Source organism: Dipodomys spectabilis, unplaced genomic scaffold (genome assembly GCF_019054845.1).
Source record: "Dipodomys spectabilis isolate Male_0828 unplaced genomic scaffold, ASM1905484v1 ptg000594l, whole genome shotgun sequence".
NCBI classification, from domain to species: Eukaryota; Metazoa; Chordata; class Mammalia; order Rodentia; family Heteromyidae; genus Dipodomys; species Dipodomys spectabilis.
The window spans coordinates 995,183-1,020,469 of NW_024871271.1; the positions used below are offsets into that span (position 1 = coordinate 995,183).

The 25,287-nt window shown below is 42.8% G+C and overlaps 1 protein-coding gene across 4 annotated transcripts in view; it reads left to right on the plus strand.

The window, feature by feature from the left end:
• Positions 1-25,287, plus strand: part of Poln (DNA polymerase nu) — a 109,143-nt gene that overhangs the window by 47,405 nt on the left and 36,451 nt on the right. For 3 of the 4 annotated variants that reach the window (XM_042671000.1, XM_042671003.1, XM_042671001.1), the window contains exons 12-14: positions 461-517; positions 2,150-2,203; positions 2,816-2,881. In XM_042671000.1, coding sequence (XP_042526934.1) covers positions 461-517; positions 2,150-2,203; positions 2,816-2,881 — 177 coding nt within the window. The remainder of the gene's footprint in view (positions 1-460; positions 518-2,149; positions 2,204-2,815; positions 2,882-25,287) is intronic. The other variant, XM_042671002.1, reaches the window with a different exon arrangement.

Below are 25,287 nucleotides of genomic sequence, written 5' to 3' on the forward strand. Positions count from 1 at the left end.
AATTAATCACCAAAAGGCCAAAAGTGGAGCTGTGGTTCAAATAGTAGAGTGCTAGCCTTGAGCAAAACTCGGATAGCACCTAGGCACTGAGTTCAAGCCCCAGGATTAATGCGTGCACACATACCGACACACAGACACAGACAGACAGACAGACAGACACACACACACACACACACACACACAAGATTAAAAACAAAGAAACCTTGTTCTGGGGTCCTAATGAAAAAATTCAAATATTTTAGTTTGTATATGACCAGAGTAGAGAAAAGGCTGTCCTCACCCATTCTAGACTTAGGGTTGATTGTACAACAGCAGGGAGGTGAGAAATGTTATGTTTCTGACAAAGCAATCTATGTTTATTTCATTTGCCCATTTGCAGCTGGGAGTTTCTCCTGCTGAAAATATTCAAAATATTTGAAATGAAAAAATTCCATTGGTGATTCATATTTTCATTTTTTAGTTAAGTTCTCTGCAAGACCTTCATCCATTACCCAAGATAATTTTGGAATACAGGCAGGTGAGTAGACATTTTTTTTTGGGGGGGGGGGAATCCAGTCATGGACCTGAACTCTGGGCCTGGGCGCTGTCCCTCAGCTCTTCAGCTCAAGGCTAGCCTTCTACCACTTGAGCCACAGCGCCACTTCCGGCTTTTTTCTTTTTGTTTATGTGGTGCTGAGGAATCAAACCTAGGGCCTCAGGCATGCAAGGCAAGCGCTCTACCACTGAGCCACCTTCCCAGCCCAAGTAGACATTTTTGTAAGTAGTTTGTAAGAATGCTGTCTGACCCTCTCTCTGTGAATGCACTCACATAAGCTGCAGCTCCCTTGCTGTTCTAAGTGAAGGGTATCTTCTCAGCCAACTTTGTGTTATTTCTGCTTCCTCATCTCATGATGTGATCTTACGCCAGAGGGTGTGCTATGCCCAGCACAGGCAACCCAAGGAGTCCTATGTAGAGGGAGACTGACAGCCTGTCATTACTGTGGCTTTGTTTTGACTCATATTTCAACCCTACAAAAACCCCCACTCTTCCAGTGGCCCTTGTGCCCCAGGACAGTGTTTTTGCTCAGTAACATTTGCCAGGGGGTTGATGACCCCTTTACTCCTGCGGCTACTGATGCTTTCTCTGTACACAAATCTGTCCATAACTTCAGTGTTTTCTGTTGTTCATGAACCCCATTTATAACTTTACCATTGCTGAGACTGCTGGTCCTATTACCTACTGAGCTCGTGGCCTGCTGTCCATGTGCACACAGACCTCAAGGACACTGGGTGACATTTTTATTGATTTGCGTATATTTGCAACTTATCTGCAAATCTAGAAATATTGCTGAATAAAAGATTAATTTTAAAAGGGTAAGGTAGCTGGGAGCTGGTGGCTCACACCTGTAATCCTAGCTACTCAGAAGGCTGAGACCTGAGGATTACAATTCAAAGCCAGCCCAGGCAGGAAAGTCTGTGAGACTCTTATCTCTAGTAAACCACAGAAAACCGGAAGTGGCGCTGTAGCTCAAGTGGTAGAGCACTTGCCTTGAGCTGAAGAGCTCAGGGACAGTGCCCAGGACCAGAGTTCAAGCCCCACAACTGACAAAAAATAAAATAGCAATGTAGCACACAATTGGACTAAAGGAGAATACTTAGTGAAGAAACCCAAAGGTATAGCTCCTCTGAATATTTAAAATACTCTTTACTGAGATAAATTTCAGGAAATGGAAACATGGGGGTTTTGGTGGTAGTAGTGGTGGTAGAAGTAGTGTTTTTGCTTTTGTTTTTTTTCCCCTTGTATTTTTAGGAGGGGGGAAAGGAGGTAGAGAAATGGAGGGAGGGAAAGTGAACAAAAGCAGGTATGGTACTCAGTAGACAGTATGTGGAAAATGAACTATGCAATTTGCAAAGGAAGGGGTGACATTTTCCAAAAAGAAGTATACTCATTACCTGACTTAAGAAACGGTAACCCCTCTGTACAACACCTTCATAATAACAATAAATTACATTGAAAAGAAGGGTACGGTAGCACCTTTCTCTGTGGGCCAGTGCTGCTCAATCCTGGCAGGCACCACCTGAGGTCAAATGAGGTGACTTTGACAGCATGTATCCAGCACTGTGTTCCTATTGAAATAAAAAAATGGCTATTCTCGTCTTTGCGGTTTAGGTTCACAAGATCAAGTCAACCTTTGTAGATGGATTTCTAGCTTGTATGGAAAAGGTAACTGAGGCTTAAAATAAAAAGTGGTCTTAGAAAGGTGGCTTATAAGCAAGTTCAGATACACATAGGACATTTACAATTCTGTTAAATGATGAAGTAGTCTTGGATCTGCGGACCACCAGTTGTTCAGGTTCTGTAGAATCTCAAGACTTCCATTTATGAAGCAGTTCTTCCCCTAGCCTCGTGCTTTCACATCACTCTCATGTCTCTCGTGTGGACCATTAGAAGCAGATGTTACTGCCTTTGCTCACAGACAAGGAGTCTGCAGTTACAGATCTCTATGACTTGAGACCATGCAGCAAATGACAGAACCTGTCTGTGACACACAGTCCCACTAGAGTCCGTGCCAAGTCCCAGCCACTCAGAACCCCTTGCCTCATACACAGTGTGTGGGTGGTATAGACTAACTTGACTGTTGACGCTTCTACTTGGTTAAAGGGGAGTATGCTTTATGTGACCTAATCCCATGGTGGGTTGGGTAATCCTAGGACATGTCGGGCCAGCAGCTTGTGGACCTGTAGAGGAGTGGGGAGGTTATGTAAGTGGAAGGCCCTGCATGTCCTTACTTCACACAGCATTGCTTGGGTTTAAACACTCTTTTCAATGCTTCAGGGCTCTGTTTCCTCTACATGGAATCAGACCGGAACTGTGACCGGGAGACTTTCAGCCAAGCATCCTGTAAGTTAAACACCAATTTCCATGCCTTGCCATTGAAGTTTTTCCTAGACATGTATTTGCCTGTGAACATTGTGTTCCCAAGAGGGGATCACACACAGGGAGCTGTGTTTCTTCTGCTGTCATACCACTGAAGTTTATAGAGGACAAGACTCTTGTTCTAGGACAAGACTTGTAAGGGACTAAGTTAGCTAGGAGAGGATTCCCACCCAGAAGCCTGGCCACTCTCGTGCTGAAGACAGAGGTCCCTCTCCTCTCCCTTATCTTCTTTGTCAGTTTGTGCCAGTCAGATTGGCTTCTGGTTTCCAGAAGTGTCTCTGATAATCACCTCCATTTTTTTGTTACTGAAGACTTTCTAATGAAAGCAAGCTATTAATACCGTTGAGTTTCTGATCAATTTTTGTTTTGTTTTTGGTGTTACTGGACCCATGCCTCTTATGGTGCAGTTTTAATAAACTTAAAACAGCCCTGTGTGTGTCTGTATGTGTGTGCGTGCACACACACATGCGTGCATGCCTTTTCTGGGACTTGGACTTAGGGCCTGGGAGCTGTTCTTTGCAAGCCCATCAGCTCTTGCTTGACTTGGTCTTTTAATTTAGCTATTCTGGCAGGTGTATAGTATATAGTCATTACTACAATGACTAATGATGGTAAGCATCTTTCCATGTGTTTGTCATCCATTTTTATTTTGTGAAGCATCAAGTCTTCTGCAAGTATAAAGGGATTGATTATTTTGAGAATTCTTTATGTATTCTAGATACACATCCTTGATCAGATATATACTTCTCAATATTTTTTCCCAGACTGTGATGTGTCCATTCATTCTTTTGACACCACGCTTTAATTTTTAATTTTTGGCAATCTTGGGGTGTGAGCTGAGGACCTTCCTAGTTATATATCCTACCACTTGAGTCACGTCCCTGGCCCTTTTATTTTTAGGGTTTTTAAAAATAGGGTCTTGCAAGCCTGGCACTGGTGGCTTACACCTATAATCCTAGGCCAAGGATCTGAGGATCATAGTTCAAAGCCAGTCTGGGCAGGAAAGTCTGTGACACTCATATCTCCAATTAACCACCAGAAAATGGGAAGTGACACTGTGGCTCAAGTGGTAGAGTACTAGCCTTGAGCTGAAGAGCTCAGGGCCAGCGCCCAAGCCCAAAGTTCACGCCCCACTACTGACAAAAAAAAGAGGGGAGGTCTTGCATTTATGACTGGGCCAGCCTGAACCACTGTCTTCCTATCTACATTCCCTGCATAGCTGGGATGACAGGCACGTGCCTTTATTGGTTGAACCACAACCCTCCTGATCTCTGTCTCCTTAATAGCTAGTATTATAGCTGTGACCCATTGTTTTGGTGGCTTCATTTTTTTTTTTTTTTTGCTTGAGACAGAGTCTTTCATGTAGTCTAAATTGCCCTCATATTCATAGTTCTTCTGCCTCATCTCCCAAGAATCTAGGGTTACAAACATGTGCCATCAGGTTTGGCTCTTGTACTTTTCTAATAAGTTGTTTGTTTGGGTAAGTCCTTTAACACCGTTGGTTGTTCCACATTAGCTTTATGATTAGCAAATGGTTAATTTCTGCAAAAAGTATGGTGAGATTATTGTTTAGATTACTTGATTCTAGAATCCAATCTAGGGGTCTGAGAAGGTGGCTCAGTGGTAGAGCGCTTGCCTTGAATGCATGAGGCCCTGGGTTCGATTCCTCAGCACCACATAAACAAAAAGAAAAAAGCTGGAGGTAGCGCTGTGGCTCAAATGGTAGAGCACTAGCCTTGAGCTGAAGAGCTGAGGGACAGCGCCCAGGCCCAGAGTTCAGGCCCTATGATTGAACCAAAAAAAATAAAAATAAAATAGAATCCAATTTAGGAAGAACTGACTTTTTTTTGGTCAGTTGTGGGGCTTGCACTCTGGGCCTGGGTGCCATCCCTGAGCTCTTCCACTTGAGCCATAGCGCCATTTCCATTTTTTTGGTGGTTAATTGGAAATAAGAGTCTCATGGGCTTTCCTGTCCAAGCTGGCTTTGAACCAAGATTCTCAAATCTCAACCTCCTGAGTAGCTAGGATTACAGGCGTGAGCCACTGGTGCCCAACAAGAATTGATATCTTAATATTTAGTCTTCCAGCCTGCAGAAAAAGTAAATCTCTTGATCCATTTAGGCCTTCTTTAATTTCACAAGGTTTTATAGTTTCTTTTCTTTTCTTTTTCTTTTTTTTTGGGGGGGTCTGGTCATGGGGCCTGAACTCTGGGCCTGAGCGCTGTCCCTCAGCTCTTCAGCTCAAGGCTAGCGCTCTACCCTTGAGCCACAGCACCACTTCCAGCTTTTTTTTCTTTTTGCTTATGTGATGCTGAGGAATTAAACCCAGGGTCTCAGGCATGCAAGGCAAGCGCTCTACCACTGAGCCACCTTCCCAGCCCGGTTTTATAGTTTCTTAAGCATGTATGTTCTGTCATATTTATCTCTTTAGCATTTCATTTTTATGCTATTATAAATTCTATTATTGTTTTGATTCCCAATTGTTCATTGCTAGTATGTAGCGATATACTGGTTTTGCATTCTGGAACTTTGATAGGCCTACTTATTTGTTCTAGTAGATGATCATGTTCCATATGAATGATTACTTCTTCCTTTCCAATATGGATTTCTTTCTTTTTTTTTTTGTCGGTCGTGGGGCTTGAACTCTGGGGCTGAATGCTGTCCCTCAGCTCTTCAGCTCAAGGCTAGTGCTCTACCACTTGAGCTACAGCGCCACTTTATTGGAGATAATAATTTCACGGACTTTCCTGCCCGGGCTGGCTTTGAACCTCGATCCTCAGATCTCAGTCTCATGAGTAGCTAGGATTACAGGCGTGAGCCACCAGCACCTGGCTCCAATTTGGATTTCTTTACTTCGTTTTCTTGGCTGATTGGAGTGATGGACACAGGCTGCAGCATGTTAAATAGAAGTGGCAAGAGCCCATGCCTCATTTTTTGATCTCACAGGAAAGTTGTTCATTGGCAAGAATGATGTCAGCCATTGGGTTTGATAAATGCTCTTAGCATGCTTAAGGAAGTTCCCTTCTAGAAACCATTTGTTGAGTTTTCATCAAGTAAGATGATTTCGGGGGCCTGGCCCTGGTGGTTCACATCTGTAATCCTAGCTATGCAGGAGGCTTAGAGTCTGAGGATCACGATTCAAAGCCAGCCTGGGCAGGAAAGTCTGTCAGACTTTAAACCACTAGAAAACCGGAAGTGGTGCTGTGGCTTAAGTGGGTAGAGCGCTCACCTTGAGCTGAAGAGCTGAGGGACAGCGCCCAGGCCCAGAGTTCAAGCCCCATGACCGACAAAAAAAAAAAGATGATTGCGCATTTTTCTTGTTTCATTTGTTAATATGGTGAATTATACCTATAGATGTTCAGTTGCTAAGCCTACTCTACATTCATGAAATAAAGCTCATTTGCTCTTGATGCACTGTACTTTCGATATGTTGTTGGATCAGATTTGCTAAAATTTTGATCTGTTTTATTTATTTTTGCTGGTTTAGCGTTCTACCAATTGAGCCATAGCACCACTTCTGGCTTTTTCTGGTGGTTAATTGGCTATAAGATTCTCATGGACTTTCCTACCCCAGCTGGCTTCAAACCATGATGCTCAGCAGTGCTTGGCCTGCATCTGTTCTAAGAATAGCTATTAGTTGACAGTTTTATTTCTTTTATGTCTTTGTTCTTGGAATCAGGGTAGTACCAACCTCAAATCATGAACTAGAAAATATTCCCTCTCTTTATTTTTTCTGGAAGAATTTGTATAGAATTTATATCGATTTTATTTTCTTCATTTTATAGTTGTGATAGAATCTGCTAATGGGCCTGTAGTTTTCTTTGTGGGAAGGTTCTTAACTACAAAGTCCATTTCTTTAATAACAATAGTGTTATTTGAGTTGCCTATTTCTTGTTGGGTTGGCATTGAATTTATTTGTTTATTTATTTATTTATTTATTGTTGGGTCTGGTTGTGGGGCCTGAACTCTGGGCCTGGGTGCTGTTCCTCAGCTCTTCAGCTAAAGGCTAGTGCTCTACCACTTGAGCCACAACACCACTTCTGGCTTTTTTTTTCTGCTTATGTGGTACTGAGGAATCGAACCCAGGGCCTCATGCATGCAAGACAAGCGCTCTACCACTGAGTTATCTTCCCACTCCCGAATAGTTGAATTTTTAGCAGAGGTTTTCTTTATTCTTTTAAAACTGGTAGAATCTGTAAGTGATGTAAACTCTCTCTTAATATTGGTAATTTTTGTCTTCTCACCTTTTCCCCATGATCAAATCTGCCTAGAAATTACATATTTTATGGTTTATCTCAGAGAACTAGGTATGACTTTAATTGCTTATTTTCTCTATTAGTTTTTCTTTCTATTTATCGATTGTGCTTTAATCTTTATTACTTTCTTTCTTATGCTTGCTTTGGGTTTAATCTCCTTTTTCTAGTTTAAGATAGAAGCTGAGTGGTTTAATGAATTTTTTCTGATAAGTCATTAATCTGATATAGGTATTTAATAAGTGCTAAAACTTCCCACTAAGTATAGCTTTCTGGCATCCTGTAAATTCTAATATGTTTTATTTTCATTTCATTCAGTTCAAAAGATTTTTTTTTTTTGGTTGTGGGGCCTGAACTCTGGGCTTGGGCACTGTTCCTCAGCTCTTCAGCTCAAGTCTAGTGATCTACCACTTGAGCCACAGAGCCACTTACGGCTTTTTCTGCTTATGTGGTTCTGAGGAATGGAACCCAGGGCCTCATGCATGCAAGGCAAGCACTCTACAACTGAGCTACCTTCCCACCCCCAAAAGATATCTTAGTAACCTTTTTTTTTGCTTGTCCTTGAACTTAGGGCCTGGGTGCTGTCCCTGAGCCTGTTTGTACTCAAGGATAGTGCTCTACCACTTGAGCCACTTTCAGTTTTTTCTGAGTAGTTTATTGGAGATAAGAGTTTCATGGACTTTTCTGCCCCAACTGGCTTCAAACTGTGATCCTCAGATTTAAACCTCCTGAGTAGTTAGGATTACAAGTGTAAAACACCAGCACCTGGCTCTTAGTAACTTTTTTAATGTCTTATTTGACATGTAGGTTACTTAGAAATTTTGAATTCACCTAAAATTGTGGCTCTTACACACTCTTGCATTGGAATGTGGCTCTTACGTGCTCTTGCATTGGAACGGTCCACCAGTCATTGTTGGCTCTGTGAGCACCTCAGCCTGGCGTCTCCCAGCTTCTCTGTCATGATGCTTATGATATGTGGTGTCACCATTTCTTTACTTGCGTTTACTTCTCTGGATTTTGAATTCCTAGAGAAGAGGAGCCTTTTTGGCCTGCTTCTCTGTATACTTGGCATGCACAGGCACACATCGAGTGGAAAGCCACATGTATGATTTGCCCGTGGGATGGATTCACGTGTCTCAGAGACTGGTTTGGGGTTATCACCAGGGATACAGAGTGTTGACAATGTAGCCACAACTCTTTCCCATGCTGGCCTACTGCACTGCACCCGAGGTCTGAAGTCCTTGCTTCCTCTCAGTTCTCCTCTTCATCTAACTCAGGACTGACGTGCCTGTCAGTTCTCCTTTTGTATGCCCCTGTAGAACTGACGTCTTTTCACACAGGCTTTCCCATGAGGAGGTGCCAAGGACCTTTGCCCTCCTTGTACCTGCCAGGAGCCACATTCTTCCATCCAATACCTCCTTATCACACATGGCTTTAGATGTCCCTTCTAATGTTTCTCTATCAGTGGGGCCAGTTTTTGTCAGTGTTCTCATTTTACTGCGGTGCCCATTATGCTACTGGCTGAAGATGGATCCATGTTACGAAATTCAAAATATCTAACCTTTCACATTGTATTTTTATTCATTCTTTGGTGTCCCGAGTTCTCAAGTTTTCTGCTAGGTCAATGTTCAATTTCTTTTTAGAAGTTAGGGCTGTACTAATTGGAAATGTTAAAAATCCAGGCATTATTGAGCGGGATTTTTGTCTTGGTTCCTTTGTTTGTGAGTTCTTTTTCCTTTCAGTTTTCTTTGCTCTTCTAACTATATGTCCAGTGTCTCATTAGCATGTTTGTACTTCCTTTTTAGTATTTATCTGGGTCAAAGCCAAATTAACATTTATATTAATATAATATGATAAGGCTTTAATATGATTTATGATTCCTTGGCCCCCTCATGCATTCTTTGGCCTTTGAGCCTCTGTTCTCGTTACATCTGTTGCTTTTTCTATACTCTAGACCTCTGAATACATCTGCGTTATCTTCTCCCAGATCTGTTCAAGTCAGCATCCTTTTTTATCCCAAATGTATCCTACTTCATTTTGTTTGCTATTTTAAATTTTACATCAGTAGCAAATTATACTTATATTCATATAAAATGCTATGTTTTCAGCATTGTTTTTGAGACTTATTTGTACTGGCAGAGCAATTCCAGTTCATTTGTCTTCTCTGCTACACAGTATATCATTGTATAATACTCATTCATTTCCAATTTTAACTATTAGAAACAATGTTGTGAGGAAAAGTTCTGCTGTAAAGAATGTTCTTGAGTATGTTTAAGGGTCTTCCTCATGCCCAGCACTGCCTGACTATTGGAAATGCTGACATTTAGCTCTACTGATGGACACACACTAAACAGGTGCCCTGGCTCATTTTTGCTGGTGGCTGGAGTCAGCTGTCAATATTCTGGAGAGCACATAGCACTTGTATTTCTAGACTCTTTTTTGTTGTTGTTGTTCAGTTGTGGGGCTTGAACTCAGGGCCTGGGTGCTGTCCTTGAGCTCTTTAACTCAACGCTAGAGCTCTACCAGTTTGAGCTCAACTTCCAGTTTTCTGGTAGTTAATTGGAGATAAGAGTCTCACTGACTTTACCTGCCTAGGCTGGTGCTGAACCACGATCCTCAGATCTCAGCCTCCTCAGTAGCTAGGATGACAGGCATGAGCCACTGGTGCCCAGCATTAGACTCCTTAATTTCCATAATTTTAACATTTTTCTGTCAAGTGTGGATTTGCATCTTATGGCTTAACTTTCTCTGCCAAAGAGGGAAAATGTATTTTCATGCTTATTGACTATGTTTGGTTTTACAATGACTTGCCTGTTTACTCCTTTGTCTAATTTTCATTTAATAGTTTTTCTTATTAATTTTTAAAAGATCTCTATGTATTGTGGATATTAGTCTTTTGTTTATTTGTATAAATATCTTTCCCAAGTCTATGGTTTGTTTCATGTTGTAGTCTGTCTTTATAGATGGTCTTTGTTTCAATATCATGAAACTTACAGTGTTTGTAGTTTCTACTTTCTTATGTTTTATTTTTAATTTTTTGAAAAAATAATTATTTTTCTTAAAATTATGAAAGGCACTTCTGCAAAATACATATTCTCAAAAAAAATTCTTTTTTTGGGGGGGGGGTTCCACTTGTGGGGCCTGAACTCTGGGCCTGGGCGCTGTTCCTCAGCTTTTCAGCTCAAGGCTAGCACTCTAGCACATGAGCCACAGCGCCACTTCCGGCTTTTTTCTTTTTGTTTATGTGGTGCTGAGGAATCGAACCCAGGGCCTCAGGCATGCAAGGCAAGCACTCTACCACTGAGCCACCTTCCCAGACTCTTAAGGTGGCTAGTCTTGAGCTGAAGAGCTGAGGGACAGCGCCCAGCCCCAGAGTTCAGGCCCCATGACTGGACCCAAAAAAAAATTCTTAAAAAGGTCCTCTTGGGCTTTAATGTGGCTTAGTGGTAGAGTGCTTGCCTAACATGCGTGAAGTCCTAGGTTCAATTCCTCAGTAGCACATAAACAGAAAAGGCCAGAAGTGGCGCTATGGCTCAAAGTGGTAGAGCAATAGCCTTGCACAAAAAGAAGCTCAGGGACCATGCCCAGGCCCTGCGTTTAAGCCCAAGGACTGGGAAAAAAAGTCCTCTTAAATAGAATTTACCTTTGTCAATACTACAAGCGCACACCACCAGCCCTGGCTTTCCTGACCCACATGGACATCATAAAGATTCTTTTTTTTTAAAGTTTTACTTTTTACACTAGGTCTTTAACCATTGGAACTTATTTTTATATAGGTTTAAGGTATATATCTGACTATTTTTCTACTTTTTATACCTATCGCCATTATAAGAGCTTAGAATAGTTTGTATGTCTCTGACATACAGACATGTTGGCAGATGTGTCGTGTGGTTCTTGACGGTCATTCGGTGTCTTTGGAGTACTTTTCTCGCTGCTTGGCCTCGGAGTCCCAGGGGAATGTGTGTCCCCGGGTGTCCCTGTCAGCCCTGCTGTGCTGCCCTCCCCTCACCAGCAGTCATCTTCACCCCCAGTGTTTTATCCCCAGGGCACAGTTGTCTACATTAGGACAGGTCGTCACAAATGCCATCAAGGGAACAGTAAAGGCCAGGTTCTGAGTTAGTGATGGAATGCTAAGTATATCTGATGTATTATGGTAGGGGAACATTTTAGGGAAAATAAATAGCATAATTCTTGCAACTTGGGTTCCTCAGATAAAGGTATTCCCCCAGCAGCCTATGTAGTGTGTCAGAACTACCTGAGTAGGAGCTGTGTGTAGAGAACTGGCATTTTCTGTAATAGCACTCATGCAGGATTTGGATTAAACACATGGAGTAAATTCTAGTGAAGAAGGTTTTTTTTTGGTCGGTCATGGGCCTTTCCTGCCCGGGGTTAGCTTTAAACTGTGATCCTCAGATCTCAGCCTCCTGAGTAGCTAGGATTACAGGCTTGAGCCACCGGTCTGGCACAAGAAGAGCTTAAGATTGTTTTAGAGCCTGGACACAGGTGGCTCATGCCTGGAATCCTAGCTACTCAGGAGGCTGAGATAGGAGGATTGCGGTTCAAAGTCAGCTCAGGCAGGAAAGTCTATGAGACTCTAATCTCCAATAAACCATCAGAAAACGGGAAGTGGTAGAGCCCTGCCTTGAGCTGAAGAGCTCAGGGACTGCGCCCAGGCACATGGATATTTTATCATTACCTGAAGCATCTAGGTATGAGTGACTACTTGGATTTAAGGACACCTAGGTCATTTCCAAATTGTGACTATTACAAATAAATCTGCTGTAAACCCTGGAGTACAATTAGTGGATCGTATACTTTTAAATATATTGCTGAATTCTGTATGTAAATATTTTAAAAGACTTTTGTATATATGTTCATGGAAGATATTGATCTGTATCTGGTTTGGGTATCAAGGTAATATGAGCATAAAATGAATTAGGACCTGGTGCTGATGGTTCATGCCTATAATCTCAGCTACTCAGGAGGCTGAGATCTGAGCATGGAGATTTGAAGCCAGCCCAGGCAAGGAAAGTCCGTGAGACCCTTATCTCCAATTAGCTACTAAAAATCTGGAAGTGGAGTTGTATTCAAGAAGTATAGTACTTGACTCATACATATACTAGATATTGCAAATAAGGGAAACCATGGGACCTATGTTTCTTTGGGCCTGGCTTACTTCACTTAATATAATTTTTTCCAAGTTTTTCCATTTCCTAACAAATGGGGCAGTGTCATTCTTTCTGATGGAGGCATAGAATTCCATTGTGTATATATATCACATTTTCTTGATCCATTCATCTACTGAGGGGCATCTGGGTTGGTTCCATATCTTAGCTATGGTAAATAATGCTGCAATAAACATAGTTGTGCTGGTAGCTTTAGTATGGTCTTGTTTGTAAACATTTGGGTAAATGCCCAAAAGTGGGATTGCTGGGTCATAGGGGAGCTCTATGTGAAGTCTTTTCAGGACCCTCCATACTGCTTTCCAAAGTGGTTGAACAAGTTTACACTCCCACCAACAATGAAGTAAGGTTCCGTTCTGTCCACATCCCCTCCAGCATCTGTTGTTGTTAGAGTTCTTGATTATAGCCATTCTAACTTGGGTGAGGTGGTATCTCAATGTTGTTTTGATTTGCATTTCTTTTATGGCTAGGGAGGTTGATGTGATGTTAGGAAAATGAACCCTTAGATATGTATTTTAATGCTTTTTTATTTCATGCATTTGTTTCTAACGCATTTATAAGATTATCTCTTTGTTGCTTTGTATGTCCCTCCCCCACAGTATAACCCCTGCTTTCACTATATTTGATGTCAGTATAACTTGTGGAGGAGATGGGGAAAAACAAGTCATTTAAGGATACAGGTGGACCTGTTGCAACAATGAGAAGTACAAGGTCATGTCGAAAACGAGCTGGTGCGAGGGGGGGGGGGGGAAGGGGGGGAGGATTGGGTGGCGGGGAGGTAGAGGGGAGGTAGGGAAGGGATGTGAAGGGTAAACAAAGGAGGAGGCTGCAATGCTTGATAAGAAATGTATGCATCATCCTGCCCATGTAATTGTAACCCCTCTGTACAGTATGTTCACAAAAAAAAAATTAAATTAAATTTAAAAAAAAGAAGTATAGTACTTGCTGTGAGCAAAAAAAGCTCCCAGGACTGTGAACAAGTTATAAAGTTTGTTCCCATAACAGCTTGTTGTACCTAATTAGGGATATACTGACTTTAATACACATTTTCATAGATTAATCACAAGTTTCCAGAATTATAAGGTATATAGGATTTATATAATTTAGAAGTTAATTTTTTGCTAGTAGAAAATTACTCTAAAGTACCTAGACTGGTTTTTGTTGTTGTATTGGCAGTGAGGCTTGAACTCAAGGCTTGAGCTTTTTCATTCAAGACTGGTGCTCTAGCACTTGATCCACAGCAGTTCTACTTCCAAATTTTGGGTGGTTAATTGGAGAAGAGTTTTACAGACCTTTTTGCCCTGACTGGCTTCAAACCATGATCCTTAGATTAAGAAGACTGGTTTTTACAACCTATGTAAAATTAGAGCAACACTTATTCTTAATTCTGTAGAAAATATGTCATGTAATACATTAACTTCTCCAGAAATAATGTAGATTTATAAAGCTACCAAGAAAACTTATTTTTCTATCTATAAAACTCAGAAGCTAAAAAAAAAAAAAAAAAAAAGCTTCCAGGAATAGCTCAGGCTCTGAGTTCAAGTTCCAGGACCAGCACAAAAACAAAAACAGACAATTGAGCCAGGTACCAATAGCTAACATCTATAATCCTAGCTACTTAGGAAGCTGGAGCTGAGGATTATAGTTTGAAGCCAATCCTGTAGGAAAATTTGTGAGACTCTGATCTCTCACCACCAAAAAAGCCATAAGTAGAGCTGTGGCCCAAGAGGTAGAGCACTAGACTTGAGCACAATAGCTCAGGAACAGCACCTAGGCCCTGAGTTCAAGCCCCAGGACTGGTATCAAAGATTAAAATAAACGCGCGCGCGCGCGCGCGCACACACACACACACACACACACACACACACACACACACACACATTTGGTAGAATCCTTTAATGACATCACCTGGAATTTCTCATTATGCATTTCATATTGAGTAAACGTTGATAGTTTGTGTTTTGACTAAGTTGTAAAAGTCATATGTGTGTAGTTGTACAAGGAATTTACCTTATCCTTTTGCTATTTATAGGTTGTATAGTAATATTTCCTATTCAGTTCCTCCCACTGATCTTCTGTTGTCTCTTTTTTTTTTTTTTTTGCCAGTTTAGTGAGAGTTTATTCTTCTCAAATAACCAGCTATTTGTTTTACTAATTTTTCTCTTATTTTTCTATTTTCCACTTACTGGTTTCTATTTTCTATTTTCTATGGCTTAAGACTTCTTTTCCTGTATACATATTGTTAATGTAATAAATTTCTCTCCCAGGACTGTTCTAGCTGTATCCTGTGGAGTGTGGTATATTTTGAAATTTTGCAAAATTACAAATCTGCAACTTATACCAGACAGATAAACAGGAGAGGAAAAACTCATTTATGACTGCCCCAATAGGGAAGAGAGATTGATCTCAAGACCAAATATAGCAGGGGCATCTGGGGACTTGGAGCCCACAGGCAGGGTGAGGGGTCAGTGCATGGAAAGATACTAAGAGGGACTTGGCTAGGTATCAGGTGGGAGGATTCTTACTGAGCTTGCTAACCTTAGCCACAGTCTCGGTGGTGGTGTTACCTAGAGATGGTGTACAACCAAGTTTTCAGTCTGGCAAGACTGCCCCCTTCCTGATCTTTTAGTTAATAAGAGCAGACTTTTTCCTAGGGCTTTTTCTGTCCCTGGCCTTCAGCTTCTCCAGCTCCTAGTGTAGTACAAACTGGGATAGCGACAGTGTGGACCTCGGCTCCTCTGTGTAATTCTTGGAGTCTCACAGTCCCTGGTTAGCCTACTTTCTTCTCATATGTTTGCTGTATACATGGTACTGTGTTAGTTGTACTTATTGGGGTGGATAGGGAAAGTATTTGTGACACCTTCCTGAAAGCAGAAATTACCTTTAGTTGAACAAAATATTTCCTAACATGAGTAGGGTTTGAAATACCGTCTTTGGGTATTTCATTCACATACCTCTTACTGCTGAGAAACTCAGCATTGGGCTGAAGTCTGTTTCTTCACAGAGAGTGGGTACTACTGAGAATAAAGGAATCCTGCTCAGTCTGGCTTCCAGCTGGAATTTAAGAATGAGCACAGGAGAAACAAGAAAAGCATCAGGCACTAGAGATCCAAAGGTGACTTGCTCTGCTTTTTTAAGTTTTGGGTTTCGAGTGGTTCCCTGCAATATCCAGATGCAGATCCTTGCATTTGCAGAAGGAGATGGTGGGTGGCTCATCAGGCTCCTGTGAGGTGCCGGAGGGGGACTTAAGTGGCACTGTGAAATGGCCCTGGCTCCAGCCGCTTTGGCTCAGAAGCAGGGCGGGGTGGACAGCCAGAGGAGGCACATACCCCTACAGACCCTGCGATGCATGCTTCTGTTTGGGAGGCCTGGGCGAGACAGGTATTTCCAGGATTGCCACGTCAATTGCATTGTTTGAACAGTGGGGCCTAGAGTCACTCTTCCTGCCAAGTCTTCATGGGCCCCTGGGTCCTATGAGGTCCTGTGGGCCCTCTGATGGATAAATGAAGCCCCCCCCCCCCCGCCCCTGCTCATTCAATCCTGGAGGTACACTGTAACAGGGACAGTCCAAGGCCAGGTCAACAGGGAGAGTACGGCTGAGCTCCACAGATCAGTCACCAGGACCAAGATCAAAGCCAGGCTGTCAGAGGCATCAGAATACCAGCCATGCAGAGATCACAGGCTGTAGTCCTTCACTGCCATGCTTTAAAGGGGTTCTTTTAAAGTGTCCCAGAAGCAGTAAGACAGGGAACACAGGCAGAAGGCAACCAGCCATCAGAGGCAGGGCAGCCCCCACTGGTGACACAGGCCACAGGGGCATCTCCACCACTCCAGACTCCTTGGGAAAAGGGGAGCTGGCGGACGGGGAAATGGCCAGAGAGGAGAATGGTCAAGCCCAGCTTGAGTGCTTTTCCTGAAAGGCCTAAACTGGAGAGTTCAGCCCCCACCACCGACAAAAAAAAAGACCTAAACTGGGAGTCAAAACTTCCGCTAATCCATTGAATTTGCAGAAACACAAACTCAGATTGATCACATCAAGGCTAGGTCTCAGCTTTTTTGATTTAGAAATCTTAGATTTGATCTGGTGATGGAAGTTATGGGACAGTCCTGTTCTCCCTTTTCTTAGCTCTTATTGTTGAGTTGCATTCCAGTGGAGCATGGAGGTATTTTGCTCAGTTCACCTCCAATGGAGATGAGCAGCATCCCTCCATGTACTTTCACAAAAGCAGGAAGAAGTGGCTTTTTAAAAAATTATTTTTTTCTAGTCATGCAGCCCGAACTCTGGACCTGGGCGCTGTCCCTCAGCTCTTCAGCTCAAGGCTAGCGCTCTATCACTTGAGCCACAGCGCCACTTCCGGCTTTTTTCTTTTTGCTTATGTGGTGCTGAGGAATCGAACCCAGGGCCTCATTCATGTGAGGCAAGCGCTCTACCACTGAGCCACCTTCCCAGCCCCAGAAGTGGCTTTTATAGATGCCCTCAGCAGCATCTCCACGTGTCTCTGTGGCCTTAAGCTGGCGAGATTAATGGTGCTGGTGGTAGGAGCTTAATAACATGTATAGGCCATTTTCTAAATCAAAAAAGGAAAAGAAGACTCTGAATAGACCCAAAGGGTTTTGTTTTGTTTGGTTGGTTTGTTTTTTTCCTCCCATCAGCTGAAATGAATTACAACTTTTAGGCCATTTATCTTACCCACATACTTTAGGGCCATGCTTATTAGGTAAACATTCTGCCACTTGAGCCTTGCTTCTAGCTCAAAGATTCCGAATTTTAAACCTAGTCCAAGAGATAAGTTTAACTTAACCAGTATCTCTTTGAACGTGGTACTGGGGCATTGAACTCAAGGCTACACATTTGCCCTAGTCAGTGTTCTACCATTTGAACCATGCTTTCAACCCTTTTTGTTTTAGTTTATTTTTCAGATGAGGTCTCATATTTTTTCTTGGTCTGGCTAGCCTTGGACCTCCATTCCCCAAATAGCTGGGATTGCAGCCATGAGTCTCTACACTTGACTCAAAGTAGTTGAGTGTAGTGCTGGGTTATCGAATAAATCTATTTTTCATTTCATTCTTTTGGCTACTACTTGTGGATTGCTCCTATATGCTAGGAATTTAGTAGGTGCTGAGGACACCGTGAGGACTGTGCCCTGCTCTCAGGACCCTGCTGGGGCGGCAGTGAGCTGGGGGTGAGGGGGAGGGTGGCTGCTTCAGGTGTTTGGCAGAAGGGAACCTGCACTGCCACAGTGCTTCAGGGCAAAGGACATGCAGTGGGCCCGTGGGCAGCTGTGACCACGCTGTACTACTATTGCCCTCCCAGAGGCCATGGGGGCATTGCAGAGGGGGGAGATGGCACAGGACATGGGGGTACTGTAGAGGTGGGGAGATGGCGATGCCCTTACTACTTCCACACAGCCCCTCCCAGGGCTGGCACCTGCACTTTGAGCCCTCTGACACAGCACCCAAGTAGAAAGACAGTAGGTACAGCTCAGGACACAGCTTCTACCACCCCCTGCCTGGCATTCCATTCAACTACTGACATTTTAACTAATTACCACATGGAATTAAAACATAGCAATACCTTGCCTTTTGTTAAATGTGAAATGAAGGCTTATGACACTGAATTTTTCTAAATTCTCAGTGTTTACATCTTTATTTCTTTATTATTATAAAGGCGATATTATAAAGGTTCTCACCAAAGTTCACTGAAAACAACTGCTGGGCTGGCCACTTCTTCTGGCAGCTCTTTCCTTCCAGCACTTTCCTTCCAGCTGCTGGCAGCAGACCTGGGCTTCCTAGTGTCAGGGGGTGGAAGCAAGTGCATGCTGCCCACTGGCTGTCCCAGCACCTGGAGAAGCTGGGGAGGCTTGTTTACACAGGGGACTTGGAGGTGCTTTCTAGATACTCCAACGTCCACATTAAGAGCAGAAGATTCTATACCCTAGAGGAGAAGGATTTGTTGGCTTTCAGCTTTCTAGCCTTGGAGCTTTCCAGTGGTCTTCCTGCTGTGTGGTGGCATCACACTTGTGCCATCAGCTAGCACCGAGTTCCACCCAAACACTGGAGAGACGACTCATGAGCATGGTCTTTCCCCTGGATGTGAGTCAGACATGGGAATTTAATTTTCACGTGTGGCCAGTACGAAGGGATCTACACAGGCATGTCTGGCTCCAGCAAACGGAGCTGAAGGCTCTCCCACACAGATGTCAGCTGGAGGAGCTAGCTCTTTACCTGAGCTGGGAGACAAGCCTACTGGCCAGGTAGCATCTGCAAGAAGCTGTCATTTCTTTCTTCTTCCTTCTTAGGAGAACGCAGCCCCTCCTGTGTGTTCTACATGTGTTTGGTCTCTGGCTGCACTCATATGCGAAGGACTCTAACTTGGACACTGCCTGGAGCTGCCTCTCGCGTCCTCCAGACGCCCCTGTGGGAGCCCCACTGTGCCGAGCATGTACAGGAGCAGACTGTGGCAGACCCCACTGGCCCACCAGCAGGAATGGCTGTCAGCCACGAAAGCTTGCATAGGCTGACGTCCTCCTCAACAAGGCATGGTGAAGGTGCCACCGAGGATGGATATGGGGGTCAAGGCATGGCTCATGGAAGTGGCGCTGTGGCTCAAGTGGTAGAGCGCTTGCCTTAAGCTGAAGAGCGCAGGGACAGCGCCCAGGCCCAGAGTTCAAGCCCCACGACCAACTAACTAAATAAATAAATAAAGGCATGGCTCAGGGGATAGAGTGCCTGCCTAGCAGGTAAGGCCCTGAGTTCAAATCATAGCAGCATGAGGAGAAAAGGATGTGTACAAAAGCAATACACATAATTCTGTGGATGTTTCCTGTGTCCTTTGCTGGAAATTTGCTGTTTTCCCAGCTTTACCAACTCAGGGACCTTTCTAAGGTACTCGCCCCTTCTCTCAGAGCACCTGTAGACATTTCCTGTTGACCCCTGTGTTGAATGATTTACATATGTGAACACATCGTGGCAGATAGTTGTATATTGCAGCCCCTCCCCAGACTGCAGGTCATGGCACTGTAGGTGTAATGGGTGTTAATGAGAAGACCATAAGCAAAACTGAGGAGTGCAGTCAAAAGTGGCTTCGTGTGTGTGTGTGTGTGTGTGTGTGTGTGTGTGTGTGTCTTTGGTCACTTAGGTCACACATTCACTCACCACTCACCATGCTGAGCACAGCAGGAAGGGAAAGCAGAACCCCAGCTCTACAGTGCTGAGCTCCATATTCCCGCTGAGAGGTGGAGGATGCCCCAGAGCATGGTGATAGATGTCCAGACTGCCCGGGAGGGAGGGTGCTGGGCTTAGGCTTCAAGAAAGGTGAAATCTGAGTAGCATTAGGTGATCGTGATATATCAATGTTGGCTTAACTGAAGCAAATGAACCAAGGCCCTGCAAGATGCTAACAGGGGGAACTGCGGGGCCATGGGGGGCTCCTACTTCTTCACAACCTTCCTTGCACTATTCCAAAATAAGAGTTATTTTTGTCTAAAGGACATTTGGAACAATAGACATTCCATGAATGTTTCTTTCTGGTGCTCCTCACCCAAATAAAATCTGGTTCTATTTTTAATAGCTGACTTACTTAGCTTTAATAGCTCTGGTCCCTAGACGTATTTGGGACACTTCATAAAAGCAATCCTGATTGAAAGTATTTTTCTTCTTCAGTGATTTTGTGTTCCTCTCGTCTTGACTCTGGGTGCATGGCATTTATCTGGCTTATGTGGGCAAGGCTGGCACTGCTGTTAGTTCCTCTCCCTTCAGCCAAAAAGAGGTTTGTTACTGCCTGGAATGCCCCTCTGTGCTGATGCCAGCTCCAATGCTGCCCCAGCAAGTGGGTGCAGACCACAAATGGCTGTCGCAGGAATACAGAAGAGGAGGCAGCACCTAAAGTCATGGTGGTACCTGGTGGTTGGGCTGATGTCTAGAGCAAAAGTCTTTAACTTTAGGAAGGAAAGAAAAATCCCTTCTCAGGATGACACTTAAACACTGGTGTTTAAACTTTTCTTAAGATATTCAAAGTATGCAACATATTTACTAGCGAAGTAGGGTACATAAATAAGATGCTTGGTGAGGTGTTTTTTTTTGGGGGGGTCCGGTTGTGGAGCCTGAACTCTGGGCCTGGGTGCTGTCCCTCAGCTCTTCAGCTCAAGGCTAGCGCTCTACCACTTGAGCTTGGTGAGGTATTTTATATGGTAAAAACATAAAAATTGAAAATTCTTTTTTTTTCTTTTTTTTTTTGTTGGTCATGGGCCTTGAACTCTGGGCCTTAGCGCTGTCCCTCAGCTCTTCAGCTCAAGGCTAGCGCTCTACCACTTGAGCTACAGCGCCACTTCCGGTTTTCTGGTGGTTTATTGGAGATAAGAGTTTCATGGAGTTTCCTGCCCGGGTTGGCTTTGAACCTCGATCCTCAGATCTCAGCCTCCTGAGTAGCTAGGATTACAGGCGTGAGCCACTGGTGCCCGGCTGAAACTTAATTCTTGAAAGTCATAACTTCCTAACTTATCTAAAAACAATAAAATTAAATGTAATGCTACTGCTTTCTCAGGACAAATAGGAAACATGTCCTTTTAAAAAATATATACCAGCTCTTATTAAAACTCACATGGTAGGTACTGCAGGAAAGATTTTAGGAACTGTGCGCCCTTGTTTGCTGGTTGATTCCAGCTATGCAGTGCTCAGCAAGAACTTCAGTCTGTCTTGATGCCTGATGGACATGCTCATGGATGGGCACATTCAGTGTAAGATACTGAAATTACTCAGGAAATCTTGTGCCTTCTGCTTATTAGTTGAAATATTTTAGTATGAATAAATGTTGAATTTGGTCTTTTTTGCCCTATTATGAAGATAGTTTTGTCCTTTATTATGATATATTATTTTTATTGTACAAAAAATAGGTTTCATTATGCCATTATGTATACAGTGCACTTCAGTCTTATTCACCCCATCACTCCTGTCCCCACAAATAGTCCCCTCTTACAGACCTATTTTTGTTTGTTTTCATGTTTAGATCTGCATTCTGCATAAGAGAGAAAATATATGGTATTTGTCTTTACTTAATATGATCTCCAGTTCTATACATTCTTCTGCAAATGATGTAATTCCGTTCTTATTTTTGACTAAAAAATGTCTCCATTTTTTACTCACACATCTTCACTTGTGAAGTAGGCTGATTCCAGTCTTGGTGGTTGTGAATAGTGCCTCAGTGAACATGGGTATGCTGGCACTCCTGCTTAGGATGTTGATTCACTTTTCATCTATCTTTGGCCATTTGTCCTTCTTTTGAGAACTATATGTTCAATTCATTTGTCTATTTATTGACTAGATTATTTGCTCTTTTAGTGTTTAATCTTTTGAGTGCTTTATATAATCTGAATACTAATCCCTTGTCAGATTATTAGCTGGCAAAGATTTTCTCCCACTCACTCATGTGTATGTGTGCGTGTTCACACGCGCTACTACCGGGGCTTGAACTCAAAGGTTAATACTCTTGCTTACAGCTGGCACTCTACCACTTGAGACATCTCCAGTTCCAGGCTTTTGCTGGTTAGTTGGAGATAATAGTCTCATGCACTTTTCTGGCTTTGAGTCACAGTCCACAGATCTGAAGAGCTTCCTTTAGTTTCAGAGCAGGACTACAGAGGACAAATTCGCTTAAATTTCATTCATGTGAGAATGTGTTTCTCTCACTTCCCTTGCTGGCTGATGTGTTTGCTGAGGAGAACTCTGGGTTGCTGTCCTGCTGTTCACCTGAGTATAGCTGTGCATAGCTGTGTTTTGCTGCTCATACTTGATTTCTCTCAGCTTTGCCTTGGATGTTTTGGACACGGTTTTCCTTTATCATATTCAGTGTTACTTCTTGAATTGGGAAAGATTAGGTATATCACTGCATTTAGGAAAATTTTAGTCATTCTTTTTTGTGTCTGTGCACCACTGGGGCTTGAACTCAGAGCCTCGTGAGCCTCGTGTTCTTGCTCAACTTTTTTGCTCATGGCCGGCGCTCTGCCACTTAGGTCATGTATCCAGTCTAGCATTTTGCTGGTTAATTGGAGATGGAGTCCTGAGGACTTTTCTACCCAGGCTGCCTTCAATCTCCTTAGTATCTAAGATTGCAGGTGTGAGCTATCAGCATCTGGCTAATCTTTTTTTTTTTTTAATTTCTGCAAAAATTCACTTCTCTCTTTCAGGAACTAAAATAACTTTTTTATGCCAGTACTGGGATTGAACCCAGAGCCTGGGCACTGTACCTCAGCTTTTTCCACTTAAGCCACTTGAGTCACAGCTCCACTTGTGGCTTTTTGGTGGTTAGTTGATAATGAGTCTCATAGACTTCTCTGCCCGGGCTAGATTTGAACCCTGATCCTCAGATCTCAGATTCCTGAGAAACAAGAATTACAGGTATGAACCACTAGCACCCAGCCTAAAACAATATAATTTGATATTATACTTTAGATCTCTCATAAATCCTGGAAACACTGTTGCGTACTTATTTTTACTATTTTCATTTCCTCCTTACTTTAGGTCCTATTGATTCACTGTCAAATTTATTGGCTTTTTTTCTGTTATCTATTGCTGAGTTATCCTATAACTATTTGGCAGTTTTTTAAAGCATACAAAATACAAGTTTATTAAAGCACAGATATTAAGTTTCTCATGATTTTCATGAGCATCGATACACAGCTCAGATCATTGTAGACTTAGCCACTGAGTAGAGAGAAAGCAAAGCAAGTCAGCCAGTGTGGTGCACGGAACAAGTTCAGAGGGCACTGACAACATTATAGTCTGTGTTATCCAGTATCTCCGATTGTAAGACTTGATTGGTGTCACAAAAAAGAAGTTGCTGAAACACATCCCATTCACACTTGTTTTTTCTCTTTTCTTACGGATTGGCATATAATATTTGTACAGATATATGTGGTAAAATGTGATGGGTTTTGCATATTGAAATTTTTTCTGGTCTTCAAACACAAAAGAAACAAGAAAACTTCAAGCTACATAGCAATGTAGAAAAGCAAAAATTATGAACAACAAAAATAGGGCATGTACACTAAGTATATTGCAGTATCTTATGCCTAATACCATCTCTTTTACTAAAGATCACTATAACTTATTTATTATTCACATAGTGGAAAGAAAGAGCCACTATCACATGACAATACTATTAAAAATAATCTCAGTACTTTTTTTTTAGTTTGGATAGGTGAGTGTATTTTTCATAATGTATATGTCAAAGCAAAGCTAGGAAAAACCCAAATTTCTCCCCCCCATGTCAACTATCTTTTATGTGAAATTATTGGAACCAAATATACTTTGGATTTTCCCCCTAGATTTTGGTATATTTGCATGTGCATAATGAGATATTTGGAGTGAAATACAAGTAATAATCACAAAATTCATTTGTTTTCATATCTAGCTTATAAATTTAGTTTCAAGGTCATTTTATACAGCACTTCCTTTACGAGCCCCTCTGCTGTATTTTTCACACATTTTCTTCTGATTCTGTGCCCTCCTCCTACCTTCCTTCTTACACGCACATGTATGTACCATATGTGGGGTGAAGAACACAGAGTCAGTTAAAAACAATGGGACAAAGTAAGAAGAGAGACAGATTAAGAGAGACAGAAAAACACACGGTTTCCCTGATAGGCAGATGTTAAATTGAAAACACAACCAGAGATGACAAAGTAAACAGGACTCAAGAAACAAAGGATTGCTTCTTAATTTGTCCCATTGTTTTTAAATGACTCTGTTCTATTTGGTAATTTTTTTTTTTTTTTTTTTTTTGTCGGTTGTGGGGCTTGAACTCTGGGCCTGGGCGCTGTCCCTCAGCTCTTCAGCTCAAGGCGAGCGCTCTACCACTTGAGCTACAGCACCACTTCCGGTTTTCTGGTGGTTTATTGGAGATAGGAGTCTCACGGTCTTTCCTGCCCGGGCTGGCTTTGAACCACGATCCTCAGATCTCAGCCTCCTGAGTAGCTAGGATTACAGGCATGAGCCACCAGCGCCCGGCTACTATTTGGTAATTTTTTAATATTATATGATACTGACCTATAGCAACAGCTGAGAGACACTGACTTAATGCCTCTAAGCTTTAGTGTCCTTTATGTAAAAAAAAAAACTAGGTTGAAGCTGAGCTCTGGTGGCTCACTCCTCAGCCACTGAGCAGGCTGAGAGCTGGAGAATTGTGGTTCAAGGCCAGCCAAGGCAGAAAAGTCCACAAGACTCCATCTTTAAAATAATCAGGAAAAAAACAGGACTGGAGACATGACTCAAGTGATAGAGAGCCAGCCGAGCAAGGAAACGTAGTGAACATGAGCACTGCGTTCAAATTGCCACTGGCAACCCTTTCAGGTTTCTGATGGACCTAAACAAGTGTCACCTGTCAGACCCCAGCAACTGCACGGTAGCAGAATTCGTGAGATCGAATCAGGGAGCACCAAGGATTTCACTAGGAGAAACAGTGGGCATCACTGTCCACTGTACTACCGAGGGTCAGAAAGCTGACTTGAGTGGTGGGGAGAGGCTGTGATCTATTGCTGGTTACCCCAAATTGCAAAGTGCACAGATACCTAATAAGTGTCCCAAGGGCTTGTGGGAGATGCTGTCATAGGAGGCCACAGCTGCTGCCTCCACCAACCACAGTCAGTGTGAGACAGGCACCATGCACCAGGGGGGGTGGGGGGAGACAACCGCCAGAGAACAGAACTCTGACGGAAAGTCTTTTTTTAAATTAAACTACAACATTAACATTTCATAGAAATTTACTTTACGTATGTTACGAACCTCAAGTTAACTAAGCTTATGATCCAGGCTGCTGTGGAGTTACTTTCTGAATTACCGTAAGGATCACATGGGCTACCTGTACTTAGTGGTGTTTCCCTATTAGACAGTTGTACTACTGTTGCTATGCTCAGGTATGATACAGTGCATTACTGGTTTTG